The 24,463-nt window shown below is 44.5% G+C and overlaps 1 protein-coding gene across 1 annotated transcript in view; it reads right to left on the reverse strand.

Annotated features, from left to right (window-relative positions):
* LOC132873568 (ras-related protein Rab-3C-like) overlaps positions 1–9,625 on the reverse strand; it is a 52,361-nt gene extending 42,736 nt beyond the window's left edge. Inside the window, exons 1-2 of the mRNA XM_060909260.1 lie at positions 9,602–9,625; positions 5,445–5,654 (exon numbers count right to left, since the gene is read on the reverse strand). Coding sequence (XP_060765243.1) covers positions 5,445–5,654; positions 9,602–9,625 — 234 coding nt within the window. The remainder of the gene's footprint in view (positions 1–5,444; positions 5,655–9,601) is intronic.
* Positions 9,626–24,463: the final 14,838 nt, after the last annotated feature.

Raw genomic sequence — 24,463 nt, forward strand, 5'->3', positions numbered from 1 at the left:
TATTAGAATCTAATAATCTATTGTAAAGTGTATTAATGGGATGCAGCATCACTTCCTGTTACAGATGGGAGCCCAGGAATTAAACCAAGCTATTTTTAATTATAGGAATCGTATTTAAAACTGTATGGATGTGCCAGAAGCCAACATAAACCCATGCATGCAGGGCATTCTCAGTCAAAAGGGATTAATGATCCAAAAGTGGAGTCTGGTCCATTAACACAAGAACTTATTGCCATGTTTGTGTTCAGCAAACAAGCAAGTTACTAAAACCAAGAAGCGGGTATAGAAACCACTCAATGGGATTAGATCCTTACACGCTAACAAAGAAGGCTTTTTCCTACGAGTTGGAAAATTATCTATCCATTGAGTTCCCCGACATCTCAAACTACCTGCTGCTGCAGACATCGTTCTACACGGACACACAGATGAAAACCTGGAAGAGCATGGAGGAGAACAACTTTTTATATGTGGCTGGGTTAAAGATCTGGAGATCAGGACACTACAAGGTAGACGGATCTAAGTGCAAAAAGAGTATTTATTAGCAGGCGTGATATTTGCAAAAACAAAACAAAACACAAACGAAAGTAGAATCATAAAGTAGAGTATTTAAACAGTGTTATAAACATGGCTAGAAACAAACATGATAATGATAATACTTTGCAAAGCCTCTGCGAAAACAGCGTCCGTATCTGTGTGTGCTGATTGTGCTGAAATCAGTGTCAGGTGTTTCCCATAACGACCGGGTCCCAAGAGCGCGCACAACGCGCTCTGTGAGCGAGCGCAGCCGCTCAAGCTGCGTCAGTCTCAAGCGTGCGAAGGTGCGACAGTCAAGTGTTCATTTGCTGTGTGACCACAACTTTTAGCTCACATATATATCGCTAAGCATCGCCACCAAAATGCCTCATTTTCATCGATAAACCATCGCAAAGCTGTAGTGTGACCGTAGCTTAATGAGGCGAATGTGACGTTGGATGCAACCCAGCAATCGTACCCTACTACGAGTAAAAATTAGCTTCAACTTGGGGAAAAAAAAAAAAGTTTCGCAGCCCACTAGATGGTGCGTCGTGGCCCATTGGCCCAGTGGTTGAGAAACACTGATGTATAGCACCAGGGCACGGTATCAATAGGGAGCACTGTATATTAAAGTATAATACATACATTTCAGCACCTGCTTTTATTATTATTATTATTTAATTTGTATTCTCTGCGCTGGTTTGATTTAACTCGGAATTCAGAATTTGGTAAGATCTTTTAATAGATAACTGACAGTTAGTAGTCATTAATTGTTCACCAGTTAAGCTGTGATCAAGGGTGCCAGGTAAAATATCAAACAAATCACCACAATTTGTGATGCATTATTGAGTTTAAAACAAACAAACAAAACTTGAGGCACAACAGATATCATTTGCCCTATCATCGAAAATCCTTATGGTGCTACAGCTGTTTGCGGTCAGATATCCAAGAGAGCAAAATTGGCCATACTCTCTGCGTAAGAGGGATAGAGGGATGGCATACACTCTCCCTCCTGCAAATCACAGTGACGCTAGCCAATCACGGGTGCCGGTCAGCTCATGTATGCGGAAGAAGACAGATAGTGCATTCCTCATAGTGTGACGTAGCGTGAGCAGCATTTTGAAATGATACTGAAAAGATCTGGTTGGCTTCACGTGTCACGGAGAGAGCCAAGTGTTAGATTTCACGCTTCCTGGCTGGGAGCTGGAATTGACAGGTAACCAAATTAGGGAGAAAATACCGGGGGGGGGGGGGGGGGGGGTCAACAGCTTGACGTAGCAGATGTAGCAGTAACTGTTTCATTTACCACTCATTATTAGCCCAAGTGAAAATAAATGCAAATTATGGGGTTGGCTTGCCATTCAGAACACATAAAAACAACAAAATAAGAAAAGAAAAGACTCTAGCTGGGATGCACTTTCCAGCTTTTTGTCATGGGACTGATTAATTATATCAAACACAGTGTCTGCTAACAAACAAACAATGCCGTCTGTAGCTTAAGGACATTCCTCAAAAAAGCCAGTTGTAACTAACTATCTTTCTGTGTAAAGAAAGACACACACAGGATTTTGTCTAGTGATAGAGAAATATTACTGAAACAGCTACAGTAGTGATTAAATCTAATGTAACTAAATGAAATTAACTTTTTTAACCAGCGACATTTATTGACTAATTTGATTTGGGGTTTTCAATCAGGTTTTCATTAACAAGCCTAAAACCACCTCAGAAGCTAAGACAGCTGAAAATGAAGTGAGTGGATAAGGTCTGATAATAAGCCTTAAGGAGGACACGGTCTTAATTAAAAGTGTTCAGGACATCCAATCAGTTTTATGTCTCCAGAAATGATGTTACAGCAAGTCACTTCCCAGAATCCATTTAATGATTCGAGCTGAGTTCCAGCTGTAACCCTTTCCATATGGATTAGTCAGACTGGTGGCAAAATCAGTTCTGCAATATCAGCTCGCACTTATATGCAGCGAGGCACGTTGTAAATCAAGGCCTGCTCTGTGACGTCTACAGGAAAAACACATTTCGCTTGAATTTCCAACAGAACAACTCTAGCACTTGAATACAAATTATTAAGCAATGCTTTTTTTAATTTTCTGATTTTTTTTTCTTCCCATACAGTTATAAGAGTTTCTTTCATCCAGCTCATGATTAAATTGGCTATTTGTACAATGTATAAATTACCGGTAGCTATTTGAGTCATGTTTCATGATGCCTGGTTTGTACATAGCTGCAAGTTGTTACCCCCGCCAAGGTGGTTGTGTTTTCGGAGCAGTTTGCTTGTTCGTCTGTCCGTAAGCATGATTGCGCAAAACCTACCGACCCGATTTCCATGAAACTTGGTGGAAGGGTGGAGCATGGGCCAAAAAAGAACCATGTTCAACTTCACTAATGTTGCCAGATTTTGGCGACATTTTGCTTTTGTGGAAGTCTGCTCTCAAGAATGCCATACATCTTAAAATCCAGCAGATGGCAGTAAAGTTCAACAGTTACAAAGCATAGCCAATGTAGAAATACTAAAGACTCTCATCTCGTCTCATTATCTCTAGCCGCTTTATCCTGTTCTACAGGGTCGCAGGCAAGCTGGAGCCTATCTCAGCTGACTACGGGCGAAAGGCGGGGTACACCCTGGACAAGTCGCCAGGTCATCACAGGGCTGACACATAGACACAGACAACCATTCACACTCACATTCACACCTACAGTCAATTTAGAGTCACCAGTTAACCTAGCCTGCATGTCTTTGGACTGTGGGGGAAACCGGAGCACCCGGAGGACAACATGCAAACTCCGCACAGAAAGGCCCTCGCCGGCCACGGGGCTCGAACCCGGACCTTCTTGCTGTGAGGCAACAGCGCTAACCACTACACCACCGTGCTGCCCATACTAAAGACTATATATCACAATACACAACATTCCCAGTGGTTAGTACCTACCAAAAGTGGTCCAAGGAAGGACAATTGGTGAACCAGCGACAGAGACATGGGTGTCGAAGGCTCATTGATTTGCATGGGGCACGAAGGCTAGCCCATACGGTCCAATCCCAGAGAAGAGCTACTGTCGCACAAACTGTTGAAAAAGTTAATGATGACACCATTCTGTTTTAGCCAGCATTCATTTTTTCAGCAGTTTGTGCTGTAGTAGCTCTTCTCTGGGATTGGACCACATGGGCTAGCCTTCATGCCCTATGCGAATCAATGAGCCTTCGACACCCATGACTCTGTCACTGGTTCACCGGTTGTCCTTCCTTGGACCACTTTTGGTAGGTACTAACCACTGCATACCGGGAACACCCTACAAGATGTACCATTTTGGAGACGTTCAGACCCAGCCATCTAGCCATCATAATTTGGCCCTTGTCAAAGTTGCTCAGATCCTTACACTGGCCCATTTTTCCTGCTTCCAACACATCAACTTCAAGAACTGACTGTTCTCTTACTACCTAATATATCCCACCCCTTGACGGGGGCCACTGTAATAAGATAATCAATGTTACCTGTCAGTATTTTTAATGTTATGGCTGATCAGTGTATAAAGTCATTGTGGTTGCAGATCATAAGAGAGTTGATTATTTTCCTTCCATCACTAAGATCGCAGTATTGTTATAAAGTTCTCTCCATCATACAGCAGCTACCAACCAGGGAGGATGAAGGCGTACTCGTGCTTTCCTCAAGACATGTGAAGCCAGCCACCTGCATCTTTTCGAATTGCTGCATCACAGGGAAGCGTAACACGCTCAGAGGAATGAACTATCTGCCCTCTTCTGCATACATGAGCTTACGGACACCTGTGATTGGCTAGTGTCACTGTGATTGACAGAATGCACCGTCCCTGCAATCCAAAGAGCGCAACCAAACCAATTTATTGCTCAGCCATGTTCCTAAGGAAAACAAGTGACAGTCTGTACTGAAAAGTAATTCGTTATCTAATCCTCATCATCAAGTGCTCAGTTATCAAACCTCTGACTGTGCACATCCCCGTGCTTTGCTATCTATTATATCCATAACGTCATTCAGGAAATAAAGGCACGTCGTCATCATAAGTATAATAGTAAGACAAGGGTTTACGATGATCTGAATTAAGCCTAAACAATAACAATAACCACCCCATTCATTCAAGACAAATCCATTATACCACATGCTTGTTAAATCCTTGAATCTGATTGGTGCTGATTAATTGAAATACCAACCACAGTTCTATCTCAATGCACTCATTCAATCATGTTCTCATTTATAACAGCTCATTCACAGGGAATCACCTGGCACATAATCTAACCCTAATAATAACCGCAATTAAATAATTATTATTTAACAAAGAAAAGATGTCTAAATGCTGATACTGTAAAGTTTTTATAATTGAAGCCTTTAGGACCGAGGGCTGCGTTTTGCAGTTTCTCAGGAACATAACAAGCCATGCTTTCTTTTTAATTAACTTCAAAAGAGAGAGAAAGGAGAATGAAAGGCTGTTGATGGAACGGCGTTTATAGCTGCTATAATGTAAGTGATAACTGGAACTAGATTGACATAACTACAGTATAAACCGCTAACAAGCATGACATGTCATTCTTTAATTAAAAAAAATTGGAAGGGATGGAAAATTGCTGTGGTATAAGAGGAATAAGATGCTTCAGGACGTGCTGTTACAGGAACCTTCAGGGTGGTAACAGTGACTCTGCTTTGCACTGGGCCGCAACACACTACCCTGAGCTTGATTATTTTTCTGTAGCAATATATCCTGCTACAGTTTCCCCTCAAAACCCTCTTCCTCCATGTGACCGAAAAGTGTGATCTCTTTCTTCTTCCACGTGACTCAATGTGTGATCAACCTTCATTTTTCATCCGTATACAGTATAAAGTGAACAGAAGAGACATTGTGAAAGCTATGTAATATTACTCAAGGGGGATTCAAACAAGGACACTGCTTACCCAGATCTGCAGCTTGATTCTCTTGTCATTTTTATACACCGTCTTGACTTTGAAATCGATGCCGACCGTGCTGACGAATGCTGACGTGAACGAGTCGTCAGCGTAGCGGAAGAGGAACGACGTTTTGCCCACGCTGCTGTTTCCGATGATCAGCAGTTTGAACATGTAGTCAAAGTTCTGATCGGCGTTTTCTTTCTGCGGCGCAGCCATCTGTGCCGGGATGATAGACATGCCTCATTCAGTTTCAAAAGAACATTTCATCTGCACCATTTCATTTGTATCTAATTGTGCTGAATGGCCATTTATAGCACTTAGTGAATGCAGTACATACAGCCTGCATTAATTAATTAATTTGAGACAAGTCTAAATTTGAAAAATTTTGCTTCATCTGCTTTACAGTCACAATATTAATGTTAAAGCTTTCTTTATTGGCTGGCTTTTAAACTATTATGCCAAGGTTATGTATAACGTATACACCTAGTATATTAAATATAGCATATCAGGGATCTTGACATTTTGGCCAGACCTTTTCTTGACGTTTTTCATATTTATAGTTGAAAAGAAGCGCCTGAAATGATATGTATTATGCTATGCAGGCTGCATTAAGTTGCAGGCAAATTAGCTCATGTTTAAAGTCATTCAAATTCTCTAAAGCTGCTTTGCGACAATGTCTATTGTTAAAAATGCTATCGAAATAAACTTGACTTGACTTGACTTGACATTAGTGCACAATGATAGTGGACTATAAACAGTAAACTGATAATCTTACTGTCTTGAGTCTTATGTCGGGATTGGACTACACAAATTCAGCTTGATTTCGATACAATTTTGTTGTGGCCGACAAATTTCCAGCGTCAGGCCTGAATATGAACGGCAGGAACAACAAACAGCGTGGCATCTAGGATGCCCTATGACATCCTGACGAAAAGTCAGAATTTTTTATATTTTCTTGCCTTGTTTGAGAATTCCTACACCATGTTCCATGATAGCACGACTGACCCTGTTCCCCGACGACAACGATGACTGATATGGGTCAAACTTTTAATGGTGCCAATCGCCCAACCAAAACATGGCAAGAATTTACAGCACTATGATTGACCTGACATACAGTAATGACCATCGTTAAATGTTTTCTGGATTTCCATACTTTTCCAGGTATAGAAATGAGTACCTTAAAGTGCATATCAGGGGTAAATTCAGGAGCAAGATCAATGTAATTCTCCTATTTTATATTAAACTTTGGTCAAATATCTGTCACATTTTACGCAATATTTTTTACCTTGCGCAATACCAGAAAAATTCAGTTCAAATCAAGCCATTTGAGGCGAATTGGTCCACCTCTGAAAAAACTTGGCATTTGGATTTCCCGGCAAACATTGATTTTCGTGACGTCACGTGCGGGACGCCTCCCTCTGAATCCTACGTCAGCGCTGGTTTGTTTATGAGGAAACGACCTGGTGGTTTTCTGCAAATTTCTTCAACGTTATCACGTAATTATTAAAATGGTTAACAGACGTATCATAGGAGGGTGTAGCAACGCCAATCTTGATGGGATTAGTACTCATCGTTTTCCAAAAGACCGGACAGAGAGAAAAACGGGAGCGCTTCGTGCGAGGCACCCGGAAAAATTGGCTACATGCTACAGACTACAGCATTATTTGCGGTGCTCACTTCACAAGGCCCGACGACTTTGAGAACTATTTGCAGTGGGAAATGGGCTTCGCGAGGCAACTTGATCTCAAGAAAGACGCAGCTCCATCTGTCAGAATGCCCAAAGCAACACCGTCTCCATCTGTGTCAGCGTCACCAAAGGAGCCAGCCGCGTTCGCCTCCCCTGACAGAAGCCGAAGTGCCGCATCCACTGAGGCCCTCGAAGCCGAGGACCAAGCAGAGCCGAGAAAAAGACCGAGAAAATCGGCAATTCGCAAGTTGACTGTTGCCAGGGTAAGAAATAATTCTGACATCTCATTATATTCTTTACCCAAAGGTGAACTAACATTGCGCTCAGGTGACAATTTCATATTTCAATGCAAAATCGCTAGCTGCTAAACTTGGTCTACACAGGCTGTGCACTGAAACCGTGCAAGCTCTCGCAGCCTGCTGGCGCTTCCGCAGGTGACGTCACGAATCTGGCTCCAGACTCCCCTGGGATTTTTCCAAACGCGTTTATTTTATTTTATTTTTTTCTGCTGTAGACAGATGGCCTTGTGTGTAAAGGGACATACTCGTCTCATCTCATTATCTCTAGCCGCTTTATCTTGTTCTACAGGGTCGCAGGCAAGCTGGAGCCTATCCCAACTGACTACGGGCGAAAAGCGGGGTACACCCTGGACAAGTCGCCAGGTCATCACAGGGCTGACACATAGACACAGACAACCATTCACACTCACATTCACACCTACGGTCAATTTAGAGTCACCAGTTAACCTAACCTGCATGTCTGTGGGGGAAACCGGAGCACCCGGAGGAAACCCACACGGACACGGGGAGAACATGCAAACTCTGCACAGAAAGGCCCTCGCCGGCCACGGGGCTCGAACCCGGACCTTCTTGCTGTGAGGCGACAGCGCTAACCACTACACCACCGTACCGCCCAGGGACATGCTTTCATATAAAAAAAATGAAATTGGTCCAGGATATGCACTTTAAAATGTCATACTTTTAACCCCCTCTCTATACCTTCTACATCATATCAGATAGCCTGTCCACAGGAATGAGTTAGCAAAACTACTCTATTATAAAAATGAATTAAAGCAATGCCAAAACAAATACAGAAAGGAAACACTTTGTGTGTGTGGACAAACTGAAACTATTGTACATGCTGTATCTATGTAACTCAGGGACCGCACATCTCACTTTACCTCGCTCATTTGCACTATTCCACACTACCTCAACTTAGCAGCTGCTAGTTTGTTTATACTGCTTATTTCATGTTTCATGTTTACCTGCTATACCTCAAGTGCCCTTGACTGTTTGGTTATTTGAACCAATTTATGTGTGTGTGTGTGTGTGTGTGTGTATGTATATGAGTGTTTAGTCTACGTCTAGTTCATATCTAGTGTTTATACTGTTTATATTGTTTGTTTGAGTGTTTAGTCTGAGTGTAGTTCTTATCTAGTGTTTACACTGTTATATTGTCTGAGTGTTTAGTCTATGTCTTGTTTTATCTAGTGTTTATACTGTTTATATTGTTTGAGTGTTTAGTCTATGTCTAGTTCCTATCTAGAGTGTTTATACTGTTTATATTGTTGTTTGTCTCATCTCATTATCTCTAGCCGCTTTATCCTGTTCTACAGGGTCGCAGGCAAGCTGGAGCCTATCCCAGCTGACTACGGGCGAAAGGCGGGGTACACCCTGGACAAGTCGCCAGGTCATCACAGGGCTGACACATAGACACAGACAACCATTCACACTCACATTCACACCTACAGTCAATTTAGAGTCACCAGTTAACCTAACCTGCATGTCTTTGGACTGCGGGGGAAACCGGAGCACCCGGAGGAAACCCACGCGGACACGGGGAGAACATGCAAACTCCGCACAGAAAGGCCCTCGCCGGCCACGGGGCTCGAACCCGGACCTTCTTGCTGTGAGGCGACAGCGCTAACCACTACACCACCGTGCCGCCCACTATTGTTGTTTGGGTTTTTTTCAATTATTCTATTTTTATTTATTGCATTGCCTGTTTGCACCGTGGGTCAGAGAGGACTGAAATTTCATCTGTGCTGTATGTCGAGCATGTATAGCATATTTGACAATAAACTTGACTTGACTTGACCTGGTGTGTGTCAAGTTTGTTTCAAGGTAAATATGTGAATTTTGTTGTAACACTGTATTATAAAGAGCTAAATGCTACATTTAGCTGCTGTGAGGAAAACAGACACATGAACATAACAAGAGAAGGTGACATGAACATTCCCCAACCTCCTGCTTACCCTGCAGAAGGGTGGTTTCTGCCAACACTTGTCTTAGAATTATAATTATAATTATAATTAAAACTAACTGTGTATTATAATTGTATTTCCCTTTTCTTTTTTTTAAACGGTAAGGTTGCTTGTCTCTCCAGCTTCCTCTCATCTCCATTCAGAACGGAAACATCTGACAGAAGAGGCAAAAAATAATAATCTCATTATAAAGAATAATGAAAACACTCAAACCTGCATGGATCCGTCCTGCCGCATTGCTACAGTGTATTCAGGCACAGGGCTTGGAGGGATGGAGGGATGGATGGAGGGATGGATGGATGGATGCCTTCCTGCTGGAGATGTGTGCCCTGTGAGGAGCGCTCGCGCTTGCGCTCTCCTCCTCCTACAGGCTCCAGAGAACGCGCATAACCCAACGAGCCCGCGCGTGCCACACAACCGTGCGCGTTCGTGGTTATCACCGACGTCACTTCCTGCGCACGCAGCACGCTTGGAGGAATAGTTTGTTTCAGGCTGCCCGACCCAAACCCCATTATATTACAGAATCAGCGTGGTTTATTCATACATCTTGTCAACAACATAGAAGCGAATGGCAGTTTGTCATCATTTTAATTCTTCACGAAGCAGCACAATCTTACTGGAGCCATATAAACATCCGGCTTTATCACTGACGCTCTTACCACCACTGTCTTGTGCTTCATATTGAGCCTTGAAAATCTAATTAGGCATGCAAATCTCTGCCTGCTTTTTAAAATTATACATGATGCACCACAACCTTTGAAACAATTTATTTCTTTGTGCTCAGAGGTATCAACACGTAGATCAGTGTCGAGGGGGGAAGGTAGTACCCCTTACTGTTAGGACTAGGACTGTTTTGGCCTCTAGAGGCCGCTGTTATTTCCTTTTCATGTCGTGTTTATTTTGGCCTCTAGAGGCCGCCACTGTTCCTGTGTCTTGTGTTTGTGTTAATTGCCTAATTATCTTCACCTGTGTCCTTAATTAGTTTGTCTATTTATACCCCTGAGTTCAGTCCTCTTGTCACGGAGTCTTTGTGCTGTTATGTTTATCTCCAGTTTCCTTTGTACTGTGTTTTTTGATCTTCTTAGCTTTTGAATTTTTGCACTTTGCTTTTCTTTTGGATTATACTCTTTGGTTTTTTTTTTGTCTTTTGTTTTGCCCTGTATATAGTGTATATAGTTTAAATAAACCTTTTGATTCTTTTTCTACTTCCGCCTCACGCCTCTGCATTTGAGTCATCCCCCTGGTGGCCTAGTGGGGGTTTGCTGGATTATCACACCAACGAACCAGGTTCGAATCCCAGCAAAACCCTAACAGAAAGACTCCGTCATGACCGACTCAGCAGAGGCTGCTTCAACTGTCTACCCGGCCAACCTTCAGGGAATTATGGCAGCTTTGACACGCTTCGGAGCGACCATGGACGCTCATGGACGTACGCTCACCAGCCAACGTGAGGCCCTCGCTCGCCACGAGGAACTGCTTCAGCAAATTGGGAAAACCCTGGCACAGCTGACATCTCTGCCTGCATCTCCTGCTCCTGATCCAGTTCCTGCTCCTGATCCAGCTCCCACTCCTGCTCCAGTGCCTCCTGCAATGCTGCCTTCTTCACCTCGCGAACCCAGCCTTCCTGCACCACAGAGGTATGACGGCAAGCACAGTGAGTGCCGAGAGTTCCTTACCCAGTGTCAACTCACCTTTGAGCTTCAGCCTACCACCTACACTACGGATCGCCGCAAGATTGCCTTTGTGATCACCTTATTAGCTGGTAAGGCGCGAGCCTGGGCTACTGCTATCTGGCAAAGACAGGGACCTGAGTGCTTTGATTTCCAGCTGTTTTCTGAAGAGATGCTTCGGGTCTTCGATCAGGCAGACATCAGTACCGACGCAGCCCGAAAGCTCATGTCCATCCGGCAAGGAGGAAGCGTCGCAGATTACGCCATCTCGTTCCGAACACTCGCAGTAGTAAGTGGATGGAACGAGACTGCCCTGGTGTCAGCCTTCCACCATGGTCTGTCTGACCCCATCAAGGACGGTCTGGCCTCTATTGGATGCCCAAGTGACCTCGAAACCCTCATCTCACATGCTATTCGTCTGGACAACAGGATGAGAGAACGCCACCAAGCCTTGAGCCCCCCCAGCCTCCCTACCTCTACCTGGAGACCGTCTACCTCCTTCAGTGACTGTCCAGAACCCATGCAAGTGGGTCGTACTCGCCTCTCCGCATCTGAGAGGGAGCGCAGAAGGAGGGACAAGTGCTGCATCTACTGTGGCAAGCCTGGTCACTTCCGAGCATCATGTCCCGAACTCTTGGGAAAAGGACCGCCCCGTCCAGCCGAGGGAGGGTTGTGACGGGGCCTACCCTCTCTCCCGGACTCCCTGGCCAAGGAATCTACATCCCGGTCTCCATCTCCTGGGGTGAGTCTGTCCACTCTTGTCAAGCTTTGATAGACTCAGGGGCGGCTGGGAACTTTATGGATATTCACTTCGCCCAAAGCATCAATATTCCGACTGCACCTCTTGAAGTCCCACTGTCTGTGTCTGCCCTCGATGGCCAAGCGTTAGGTGATGGAAGAGTCACCCAAGTTACTTCTCCAGTTTTCCTCCAGTCTCAAGGTCACAAGGAAGAAATATCCCTGCACCTGATTCCTTCACCTGAGTTCCCAGTTATTCTAGGCCTTCCTTGGCTTACTCGCCACAACCCTCGCATAGACTGGGTAACAAGCCAGGTTGTGGAATGGGGCCCTGCATGCCATGCCTCTTGTCTGCTCTCTAGCTCTCCTGTGTCTCCTGCCGAGCCCCCTGATCTCACCGAGTTATCTCAAGTTCCCACAGAGTACTGGGATCTCAAGGAGGTATTCAGCAAGAGCAGGGCCGACGTTCTTCCTCCGCACCGGGCCTACGACTGTGCCATCGACTTGCTCCCTGGGACTACCCCTCCTCGTGGCAGACTGTTTTCACTCTCTCAGCCAGAACGCAAGGCCATGGAGGAATACCTCAAAGATGCCCTGGTCTCTGGGTTTATTCGACCCTCCACTTCACCTGCTGGAGCCGGCTTCTTCTTTGTCGGCAAGAAGGATGGGGGGCTCCGACCATGTATTGATTACAGGGGCCTGAATAAGATCACTGTGCGCAACCGATATCCCCTTCCGCTGATGTCCACAGCTTTCGACCTGCTCCAAGGCGCCACCGTCTTCACCAAGTTGGACCTACGGAACGCATACCACCTCATCCGTATCCGACAGGGAGACGAGTGGAAGACTGCCTTTAACACCCCGTCTGGGCACTACGAATACCAGGTGATGCCCTTCGGACTCACCAACGCACCAGCTGTTTTTCAGGCCCTAATCAACGACGTCTTAAGGGACATGATTAACCTATACGTTTTTGTCTACCTCGACGACGTCCTTATCTTTTCCAAGACCGTGCAGGAGCACCGCCACCATGTCCGCCAGGTTCTCCAGAGGCTGCTACAGAACAATCTGTTCGCCAAGGCCCAGAAATGCGAATTTCATGTTCCCGAGGTCTCCTTTCTGGGATTTATTGTACGGACAGGCCAACTCCAAATGGACCCTGCCAAGACCCTGGCCGTCCGGGATTGGCCTACTCCCAAGTCCGTTAAGGAGGTTCAGCGGTTCCTAGGATTCGCTAACTTCTACCGCAAGTTCATCAGGAACTTCAGTTCTGTGGCAGCACCCATGTCAGACCTCACCAAAGGGACAGGTGGATCTTATGGCTGGTCTCCTCAGGCAGAAAAGGCGTTCAAAGACCTCAAGGACCGCTTCTGCACGGCACCCATTCTGGTTCTCCCGGACACCTCCCAACCATTCATCGTGGAGGTGGACGCCTCGGACAGTGGTGTCGGCGCGGTGCTCTCTCAACGTTCGGAAGGAAAGCTGCACCCCTGCGCTTACTTCTCCCACCGCCTGAGTCCTGCTGAGTCCCGGTACGATGTGGGGGATCGAGAACTGCTAGCGGTCAAACTGGCCCTTGAGGAGTGGAGGCACTGGCTGGAGGGAGCACAACATCCATTCCTGGTTTGGACTGACCACAAGAACCTGGAGTACCTCCAGCAAGCCAAGAGACTGAACCCTCGACAGGCTAGGTGGGCCCTGTTTTTCAGTCGGTTTGACTTCACCCTCTCATACCGCCCCGGCTCCAAGAACACCAAACCTGACGCACTGTCCAGACTGTTCTCTGCCACTAACAGGGAGAGTGAAGTCGGGCCTATTATCCCTGTGTCCCGGATTGTGGCCCCTGTCCGCTGGTGTATTGAGGAGGCTGTCCGACGAGCCCAACGCCAGGACCCCGGTCCTGGGACGGGGCCACCAGGCCTCTTGTACGTCCCACATCAAGCCCGGGCCAAGGTTCTCCAGTGGGGTCACTCTTCCCCTCTCACCGCCCACCCGGGAGCTCGGAGGACCCTGGACTTCCTGAAAAGACGCTTCTGGTGGCCTAACATGGAGAAGGAAGTAAGGTCATTTGTCCTGTCCTGTGAGGTTTGCACCAGAACCAAGAACCCACGACAGCGTCCCCAGGGTCTCCTGCATCCTCTGACCATTCCCCGGCGTCCCTGGTCCCACGTGGCAGTCGACTTTATCACGGGTCTCCCTGAGTCACAAGGTAACACGGTCATTTTGGTCTTAGTTGACAGATTCTCCAAGGCCTGCCGCTTCATACCACTGTGCAAACTCCCCTCTGCTCTTGAAACTGCGAAACTTTTGTTTAATCATGTCTTCCGAGTCTTTGGTCTTCCACAGGACATCGTCTCAGACCGAGGGCCCCAGTTCTCCTCCCGAGTGTGGCACGGGTTCTGCAAGGTCATCGGAGCCACTGCCAGCCTCTCCTCTGGGTTTCACCCACAGTCCAATGGTCAGACGGAGAGGCTCAACCAGGACCTGGAAACCACCCTGCGAGGCCTGGCTATGGATAACCCGACATCGTGGAGCACCTGGCTGCCATGGGCGGAGTACGCCCACAACACCCTGCAGTCATCGGCCACCAAGCTGTCGCCATTCCAGTGCCAATTCGGGTTCCAGCCACCTCTGTTCCCGGACCAGGAGGAGGACGCGGGGGTGCCCTCGGTCAACCAATATGTGAGACGGTGTCGCAAGACCTGGAGCAAGGTCAGGAAGACCCTCATACAGACCTCCAGAACCAACCAGACTCAGGCCAACCGCCATAGAAGACCTGCACACGCTTTCCGCCCTGGGCAGCGTGTTTGGCTGTCCACTAAGGACCTTCCACTGCGGGTGGAGAACCGCAAGCTTGCTCCTCGCTACATTGGCCCCTTCAAGGTGGTGCGCAGGGTGAACCCTGTCTCCTACCGGCTCCAGTTGCCCCGGACTCTGAGGATCAACCCCACTTTCCATGTTTCCCTGTTACGGCCCGTACTGACGTCTACGTATGCCCCTGCCCCTAGGAACCCCCCACCCCCCCGCATCTTCCAGGGGCAGACTGTGTTCACTGTGAATCGCCTGCTTGACTCCCGCCGGGTCCGCGGCGGGTTGCAATATCTGGTGGACTGGGAGGGCTATGGTCCTGAGGAGCGCTGCTGGGTTCCTGCTCGGGATGTCCTTGATAAAGAACTATGTCGGGACTTCCATTCGGCCCATCCGGATCGCCCTGGGAACGTCAGGAGACGCTCCTAGAGGGGGGGGTCCTGTTAGGACTAGGACTGTTTTGGCCTCTAGAGGCCGCTGTTATTTCCTTTTCATGTCGTGTTTATTTTGGCCTCTAGAGGCCGCCACTGTTCCTGTGTCTTGTGTTTGTGTTAATTGCCTAATTATCTTCACCTGTGTCCTTAATTAGTTTGTCTATTTATACCCCTGAGTTCAGTCCTCTTGTCACGGAGTCTTTGTGCTGTTATGTTTATCTCCAGTTTCCTTTGTACTGTGTTTTTTGATCTTCTTAGCTTTTGAATTTTTGCACTTTGCTTTTCTTTTGGATTATACTCTTTGGTTTTTTTTTTGTCTTTTGTTTTGCCCTGTATATAGTGTATATAGTTTAAATAAACCTTTTGATTCTTTTTCTACTTCCGCCTCACGCCTCTGCATTTGAGTCATCCCCCTGGTGGCCTAGTGGGGGTTTGCTGGATTATCACACCAACGAACCAGGTTCGAATCCCAGCAAAACCCTAACACTTACGAAAACTAACCATAGTTTTACCATGGTTTATAGTTATTCATGTTTTTTTTTTTTTTTTGGGTAACCATGAAAACCATGGTGCATTTTACCTCAATGTTCACTTAAATGTTTAGGTTCTAAGTAAATGTTAATGTATCTGGGCTGTTAATCGAGATCCTTCTCTACAGCATTGACTGTTGGACGAAAGCATGGTAATACTACAGTTAGTGCATCCTTTTAAAAACCATACTATCCCTTTTTAAACTAATTTCGTAGTTACTATGACCTATTACACATACAACTATGATGCTACCACAGCACTATGGATAAACCACAGTAATGCTATGGTTGGTTCATAGTACTTAGAATCACCATGAAATACCATAGTAGAACCATGGTTACTACCATGGATGAACCATAGTAATACTATGGTTGGTTCATAGTACTTAGAATAACCATGAGATACCATGGTAGAATCATGGTTACTACATAAAAACCATGGTAAAACCATAGTAAACCATGGTAGATTTTCGTAAGGGCGTGTCCCACTGCATTTAGTAAATCATCTTTTTCTTCTGTAGCCATAAATCAGTGGAATAACCTCCCAAGAGAATTAATATCCTGTACAGATTTTAAGTCGGGCGGCACGGTGGTGTAGTGGTTAGCGCTGTCGCCTCACAGCAAGAAGGTCCTGGGTTCGAGCCCCGGGGCCGGCGAGGGCCTTTCTGTGTGGAGTTTGCATGTTCTGTCCGTGTGGGTTTCCTCCGGGTGCTCCGGTTTCCCCCACAGTCCAAAGACATGCAGGTTAGGTTAACTGGTGACTCTAAATTGACCGTAGGTGTGAATGTGAGTGTGAATGGTTGTCTGTGTCTATGTGTCAGCCCTGTGATGACCTGGCGACTTGTCCAGGGTGTACCCCGCCTTTCGCCCGTAGTCAGCTGGGATAGGCTCCAGCTTGCCTGCGACCCTGTAGAAGGATAAAGCGGCTAGAGATAATGAGATGAGATTTTAAGTCTTTTTCACATTTGACAAAGAAATGGATATTATCAACTCAATTATGCACACATGGATAGAAAAGGGTAGTTAGGGCATTTTATTGAATGGTAAGTGTGTGTTGGGGGGGGGTATGCAGATCTTGCACTTTTTAGTGTGTTTGTGGGTGTCTGGGGATTGTGAGGGATGGGAGAGTCCTGCGTGTGTGGGGGGGGATTTATTTTATTCTTATTTTATCTTATTATGCTTGTGTATGACCATTAGGTGTGGGAGGGTATAACCTACTGAAATGTTAAGTTTTGGTGGTTTGGAGAGCATGTCTTGCGCTCTCTTTCGAGGTTGGAGTGGTAAAACTTATACTCTATGTAAAGAGGGGGTAGTGGGATGAGATAATGCATATTTGCACTGGCTTGCACATTCCTTTGCACATTTCGCTTAACTTATGGTGTGTGTGATTGTGAAAAATGACGCTGCTATGTATGCTTTATGAGGCTATCCACTTCTACTGTTCTAAATCACTACAAATTGTTCTAATGACAGATTTGGTGACATTTCCTGTACATTTTATTTATCTTTTTTATTACATCCACCTGCCAAGGGACTACAGGCGGAAACTAGCGTGTACTGCTATAACCTGGTACAGACATCTGTCCTTACCCCAAGGATAATGTTTAATTTGGACACTGTCCCTTTTAAAAATAAAATAAACTCTAAACTGACAAGCGAGCTGTCGTAGAAGAGGCGGTCCAGAACGCGACTGTGTGAATTCTTTTCTCTGATTGGTTTGTTCAGGTGTCAATCTTGTGCACTCAAGCACAGCCGACACTTCTCCTGTTCAAGCAGTTTGCTAGCATGCTAGGCTAAATCCAATCCAATCCAATCCAAATAAGGAGGCTGTGGTAAAGAGACTAATCAAGTTTGAATCAGTAAACGCTAAAGGCTGTTGGCGGATTGTTTTACTTGGCTTTAATTCTGTCGCCTATATAAGAAGAAGCCAGTTTAACAACAGGTGAGCTGCAGTGGAGTTTGTATCCAGTATGGCAGCATTATATACTGTATCAGTATAAATATAGGCTTATGGCCTTCATGTCAGCAAAAGAAGAGTTTGTGTCTGTTTATGATCCGTTTCTCCCGTGAAATCAGGATCCTCAGGTCATCTTCTGGGTGCTGTCCTTCTTCGATGTTTCACTGATGGCCTACGACAAATCCAGAGGGTTTGGCAGTAAATCCCGGGTTCATCCTCTAGATTCCATTCACTCACTTGAGGGCCCAAGTGGTATGGAATCAATTTTGTGCCAAAATGTTCATACAATACTTTTGAAATATCAAACAAAAACGATAAATCAAAATTTAAAAAAGTCAATTTTTTTAGACTGGCAAACAAATTATTAATGTAATCGTGCAAAATATCAGTCTATTACTCTTCAGAACCCTTTTATTTTTGTTCCGCGTCTTTCTCGGTTTTGTTTGACGTAATTTATTTTGGTTGCGATTCCAGCTTTCTCGTTTGCGCTCCCGGACTTTTTGCTCGCAGTTTTGGCACAAACTTCCCGTGTGGGTGGGCTGTCCAGGAATGCATTCCCATTGGCTAACTTGTGTTTGACTGACAGCTACACTCAGCCATTCCCTACTCGGATTCTGGCGGACTGTTTGACGAGTGACCGATCCATTGACGGTAAACAAGGATCGAGTGGACTTCAGTGGCGACTATGATATTGAATTAATTCAACAAAGTGTAAGTGCGGGACAAATGTGTTGCAGTAGTGCACATTATGCAGGTGTTTCGTGGCAAGTCAAATGTTAGACTTCGCTCCACTACCCAATATAATAGCTGCCTTGCTAACGTTAAACACGCCTGCGTAATGTGCACTACTGCAACACATACAACACATTTGTCCCGTACTTACACTTTGTTGAATTAATTCAATCTCATAGTCGCCACTGAAGTCCACTCGATCCTTGTTTAGCGTCAATGAATCGGTCACTCGTCAAACAGTCCGCCAGAATCCGAGTAGGGAATGGCTGAGCGTAGCTGTCAGTCAAACACAAGTTAGCCAATGGGAATGCATTCCTGGACAGCCCACCCACACGGGAAGTTTGTGCCAAAACTGCAAGCAAAAAGTCAGGGAGCGCAAACGAGAAAGCTGGAATCGCAACCAAAATAAATTACGTCAAAAAAACTGAGAAAGACGTGGAACAAAAATAAAAGGTTTCTGAAGAGTAATAGACTGATATTTTGCACGATTACACGAATAATTTGTTTGCCAGTCTAAAAAAAATTGACTTTTTTTAAATTTTTTTTTTAAATTTGATTTATCGTTTTTTTTTGATATTTCAAAAGTATTGTATGAACATTTTTGGCACAAAATTGATTCCATAAAGTGGAGTTCTTCCTCTTCAGAGCCACTAACTATCCCTTTCAGCAGCTCTGTTGAGGAACATCACTGAAACATCAGATGTTTCACTGATGGCCTACAACAAATCCAGAGGGTTTGGCAGTAAATCCCGGGTTCATCCTCTAGATTCCATTCACTCACTTGAGTGCCCAAGTGGAGTTCTTCCTCTTCAGAGCCACTAACTACCTCTTTCAGCAGCTCTGTTGAGGATGTTTCACTGATGGCCTACGACATCTCCAGAGGGTTTGGCAGTAAATCCCGGGTTCATCCTCTAGATTCCATTCACTCACTTGAGGGCCCAAGTGGAGTTCTTCCTCTTCAGAGCCACTAACTACCTCTTTCAGGAGCTCTGTTGAGGTCTTTGACTGCTTGCTGGTGGGCCTTCCATCGTATCCCCATTTCTTGATGTTGATGAGGCTACAGACCCTCTGCAGCCTACTTCGACTGGTTGCGCCTTTGTGCTTCATGCATTCCTCCACTGAATCCTCCCAGGGCACTGTGAGCTTGATGTAAACGAGCTGGAGTGAGGCCAACCATAGCACAAGGTCTGGTCTGATATTGGGTGCTGGAAGTAGAGCATACAGTTAGGTCCATATATATTTGGACACTGACACAAATTTTGTTTTTTTTTTACCTGTTTACTGAAACATATTCAAGTTATAGTTATATAATGGACCTGCACATAAAGTCCATACTTTCAGCTTTCATTTGAGGGTATCCACATTAAAATTGGATGAAGGGTTTAGGAGTTTCAGCTCCTTAACATGTGCCATCCTGTTTTTAAAGGGACCAAAAGTAATTGGACAATTGACTCAAAGGCTATTTCATGGGCAGGTGTGGGAAATTCCTTCGTTATGTCATTCTCAATTAAGCAGATAAAAGGCCTGGAGTTTATTTGAGGTGTGGTGCTTGTATTTGGAAGATTTTGCTGTGAAGAAAACATGCAGTCAAAGGAGCTCTCCATGCAGGTGAAACAAGCCATCCTTAAGCTGCGAAAACAGAAAAAACCCATCCGAGAAATTGCTACAATATTAGGAGTGGCAAAATCTACAGTTTGGTACATCCTGAGAAAGAAAGAAAGCACTGGTGAACTCATCAATGCAAAAAGACCTGGATGCCCACAGAAGACAACAGTGGTGGATGATCGCAGAATAATTTCCATGGTGAAGAGAAACCCCTTCACAACAGCCAACCAAGTGAACAACACTCTCCAGGAGGTAGGCGTATCAATATCCAAATCTACCATAAAGAGAAGACTGCATGAAAGTAAATACAGAGGGATCACTGCACGGTGCAAGCCACTCATAAGCCTCAAGAATAAAAAGGCTAGATTGGACTTTGCTAAAAAACATCTAAAAAAGCCAGCACAGTTCTGGAAGAACATTATTTGGACAGATGAAACCAAGATCAACCTCTGCCAGAATGATGGAAAGAAAAAAGTATGGCGAAGGCGTGGTACAGCTCATGATCCAAAGCATACCACATCGTCTGTAAAACACGGCGGAGGCAGTGTGATGGCTTGGGCATGCATGGCTGCCAGTGGCACTGGGTCACTAGTATTTATTGATGATGTGACACAGGACAGAAGCAGCCGGATGAATTCTGAGGTATTCAGAGACATACTGTGTGCTCAAATCCAGCCAAACTGACTGGTCGGCGTTTCATAATACAGATGGACAATGACCCAAAACATAAAGCCAAAGCAACCCAGGAGTTTATTAAAGCAAAGAAGTGGAATATTCTTGAATGGCCAAGTCAGTCACCTGATCTCAACCCAACTGAGCATGCATTTCACTTGTTAAAGACTAAACTTCAGACAGAAAGGCCCACAAACAAACAGCAACTGAAAACCGCTGCAGTAAAGGCCTGTCAGAGCATTAAAAAGGAGGAAACGCAGCATCTGGTGATGTCCATGAGTTTAAGACTTCAGGCAGTCATTGCCAACAAAGGGTTTTCAACCAAGTATTAGAAATGAACATTTTATTTACAATTATTGAATTTGTCCAATTACTTTTGAGCCCCTGAAATGAAGGGATTGTGTTTAAAAAATGCTTTAGTTCCTCACATTTTTATGCAATCATTTTGTTTAACCCACTGAATTAAAGCTGAAAGTCTGAACTTCAACTGCATCTGAATTGTTTTGTTCAAAATTCATTGTGGTAATGTACAGAACCAAAATTAGAAAAATGTTGTCTCTGTCCAAATATTTATGGACCTAACTGTAAGTCTGCTACCATCTTCCAGTCACGTGCCCCACCTAGCCAACTGGTATCTGGTCTTGATGCAGTGAGTCTGGCTTGATCCTCACCTTCTTAAACAAACACTGTTGCCAGTTAGCGAGGTGACTGAGAAGGAAGGGCGTCGATGCTCAATCACTGACTTTCCAGCACCGCTGCAAGACACCATGGCACCTGGTTGTGTCACCAGCTGTATCAACCTTAAATGAGGCTGGTCTTGCAGCCCACAAGGATGTGTTTTAATTAATAAATAACCAGTAAATACTTTTTTTTAATGTTGTTAATAATAAACAAATTGAACCCTGAGATTGACTGGCATCCTACAATGTGTCCCCAATCTTTATATCTCGTGTTTCTTGAATAGGCCACTGTGACCCTGACTAGCATAAAGTGGTTACTGAATGTGAGTGACTAATAAATACATTTTTAAAAATTATTTATAATACAGGGATGAGAGTTTTCCGCTTTTCGGCGGATTTCCACTTTTTCTGAGTAAAAAACGACCTTTTTATATTATGCCAAATCCGTTGAGATATTTTTTGTATTAATTTCGGGGGTTGGGGTATGTTCCTTCACGCTGTTCAAACTTTATTAACTCCAACAATGTTTACACGTTATTTGTAAGTCGCCAACTTTAGTCTCGTTTAATCTCGTTGAATGTGATGTAAAATTCGTGTTATCTACATTGTTATTGGTCAAAACATCGATGTCGAGAGCATAATAGCCAATCAAAACAGTTTTTACAAAGACACCCACATCCGCTTTCTTTTATCAAAACTTACACATGTTCGTGAGCTGCATATCAAAAATACGTTCCTCTAATCCGCGGTTTTTCTCAAGATGCCGAATACTATTGACAAGCGAGATGAAGCGAAGGTACGTGAAATTGATGCTGGTATAAAAACAAGTTTAGCAAAGCAAAAGGAAAGCAAGAGAGGAGTGTGAGAGAGAGCTCGGTTAGAGCATGTAAAAACACAGGAGGCGCTTGCTAACGAAAGAGAAAGGAAAAAAGAGAGGACTGATAAGCTTTTGGCTTTGGCCAAGAAGCTGAAGTCTAAATGATCAAATGAAAATTTATTTCAAAAATAACTGGGAACTGTAAATAACTTTTAACTGTAAAAAGTGTAAATAGACATTTTCCTTTTGAAGAAAACATACAAGTGATGTGGACAATAAGATAAAGACAGTCCCCATAAAATATGCATTTGTTTGATTCAGTACATTGAATATATGATAATTTGAACTATAGCTGACAGTGATGATAACTATATAACTTTAAAGTTTAAATAGACATTGTGAAATCATATACAAGTAATGTGGATATTAGGAAAAGGTCAATTTCCATAAGATATGAATGTTTTTATTTAATTCAATAGATTGAATATATGAAATTTTGAATTATTAATGGAACTGTAAATAACTGGATTTTAATCTACATTTTTTAGAAAAGCAAGTGATGTTGACAATGAGTCATAACCAGTCCCCATAAAATGTAGATATTATTTTGAATTAATGCAATACACATATTGATTTTAATACATATTGTTCTATATAAGTGTTTTTATTTCAATAAGTATTAAAATAGGCATCAGGTGTTTTAATTAACTACAGCTCAGATTGCAGGAAATAGGGTGTGTAAGGTCTCATTTTGAAAAAATAATTCCCAGGGGGATGTCCCCCTGGACCCCCCTTATTACAGATTTTCTGCTTTTTTCATCAGCACCCACTCTCATCCCTGATAATAGTTTAAATGCAATTCTACTGTACTGTTGGCAGTAGACAGTAGCTCACCTGGACCAAAGGTCCAGTGGGCTCATGTTATGGGCTGCTGAGGTCAATGTAAAGAGGTAGGGTTGGTTTCCTGCAGCAGAACTTGAAAAATGTGACAAATAATATCTTGAAACTTGGTATATAGGACGGAGGATATAGATGACCCTGTTTTCTTTGAACTGTTATTTTTTCTGTGGCAGAATGAATGTACAACATGCATCTTTAATAGGGGAAAAAACCCTAAGAATTTGGTGCACAAATTTTAATTTATATTTTGGGTTTTCTGAAATCAACACAGGGTCAAAATTATGCCTACAGGGTCAAAAATGTACATACAGCACACCTAATATTTGGTTCAATGTCCCTTAGCAAGTCTCACTTTAACTAGATGTTTTTAGTAGCTATCAGGGCAGGGCAGGCATGACTTTTCTAGTCCTGGGTATGATTTAAAACTGCAAGTGGTGGTGAGTCTCAGGTCGGGGAGGATTTGAGTATTGGGAAAAGTGGAGTTACCCCTTAATCACCCTTGCTCCCAGGTCTGCCTGGGTTCCAACTATGGGTTAAATAGTACATCACCAATAACGTGCTGGCAGCAGGACACTTTTCGGTGCATTGTGGCAGATGAACCCAACAGGGTCAATGGCACACCACCAGATGGCATGCAGAAGAGCCACTCAAATGGTCAATGGATGGCATCACTCGGCAAGTCAGTTGTCACTGTGGGGCAACTTTCATACCCGTCAGGCCTGTGGCACTTTTGTGCACCACTTGGCATTAGGTCTGGAGGTCCAGAGAGACAACACGATAGGGGCACAACATCATTTGTCTTACTTTATTGTGCAAGGTGCTTCGTTAGGAGAGGACAATAGTATACAAGCGCTCACGAAGCCAGGCATTCTGTGGCAACTCAGCCAGGCCATTTGTGATGCCGCTGCGGACGGCTCCGTTGCTCTGTTGCGGGCCTCACGACCCATCTGCGTTTCTGCGCATCTTAATGAAGCAGTCATCATCGCTAGCGATGGACAGCCGCCACTGCTGACAGTAGCCATCAACAAGCTCCTGGCAAAATTCTGGTTGGATATTTGACCACTCTTCTTGGCAGAATTGGTACAATTCAATTAGTTATGTGTTTCCTGGCACAGACACGACTTTTAAGCACAGTCCACATATTTTTGATAGGGCTGAGATCAGAACTTGTTTTAAGCTGTATGTACCCAGTTGTGTCCAGGTTTCTGATGGTTTGAGGTTATGTTGAAGTATTCTGAGGTAGTCCTCCTTCTTCATGATTCCATCCACTTTGTGCAATGCACCAGTTCCACTGGCAGAAAAACAACCCCAGAGGATGATGCTACCACCACAATGCTTAACAGTTGGTGCAATGTTCCTCTGAACCTCTGGTCATTGTGGCCAAACAACTTAATTTTTGTCTCATCTGACCATAAAACTGTCCTCCTTTTTTTTTTTTTTGATCCATATCTTCAGCTGCAAAGTTTAGCTTGAAGGTGTCGATTTGCTGTGTTCCAGCACCTTCCAGTTCATGATAGGCCTGTGCCTTTGGG

This window comes from Neoarius graeffei, chromosome 25 (genome assembly GCF_027579695.1).
Source record: "Neoarius graeffei isolate fNeoGra1 chromosome 25, fNeoGra1.pri, whole genome shotgun sequence".
In the NCBI taxonomy this organism is placed as follows: Eukaryota; Metazoa; Chordata; class Actinopteri; order Siluriformes; family Ariidae; genus Neoarius; species Neoarius graeffei.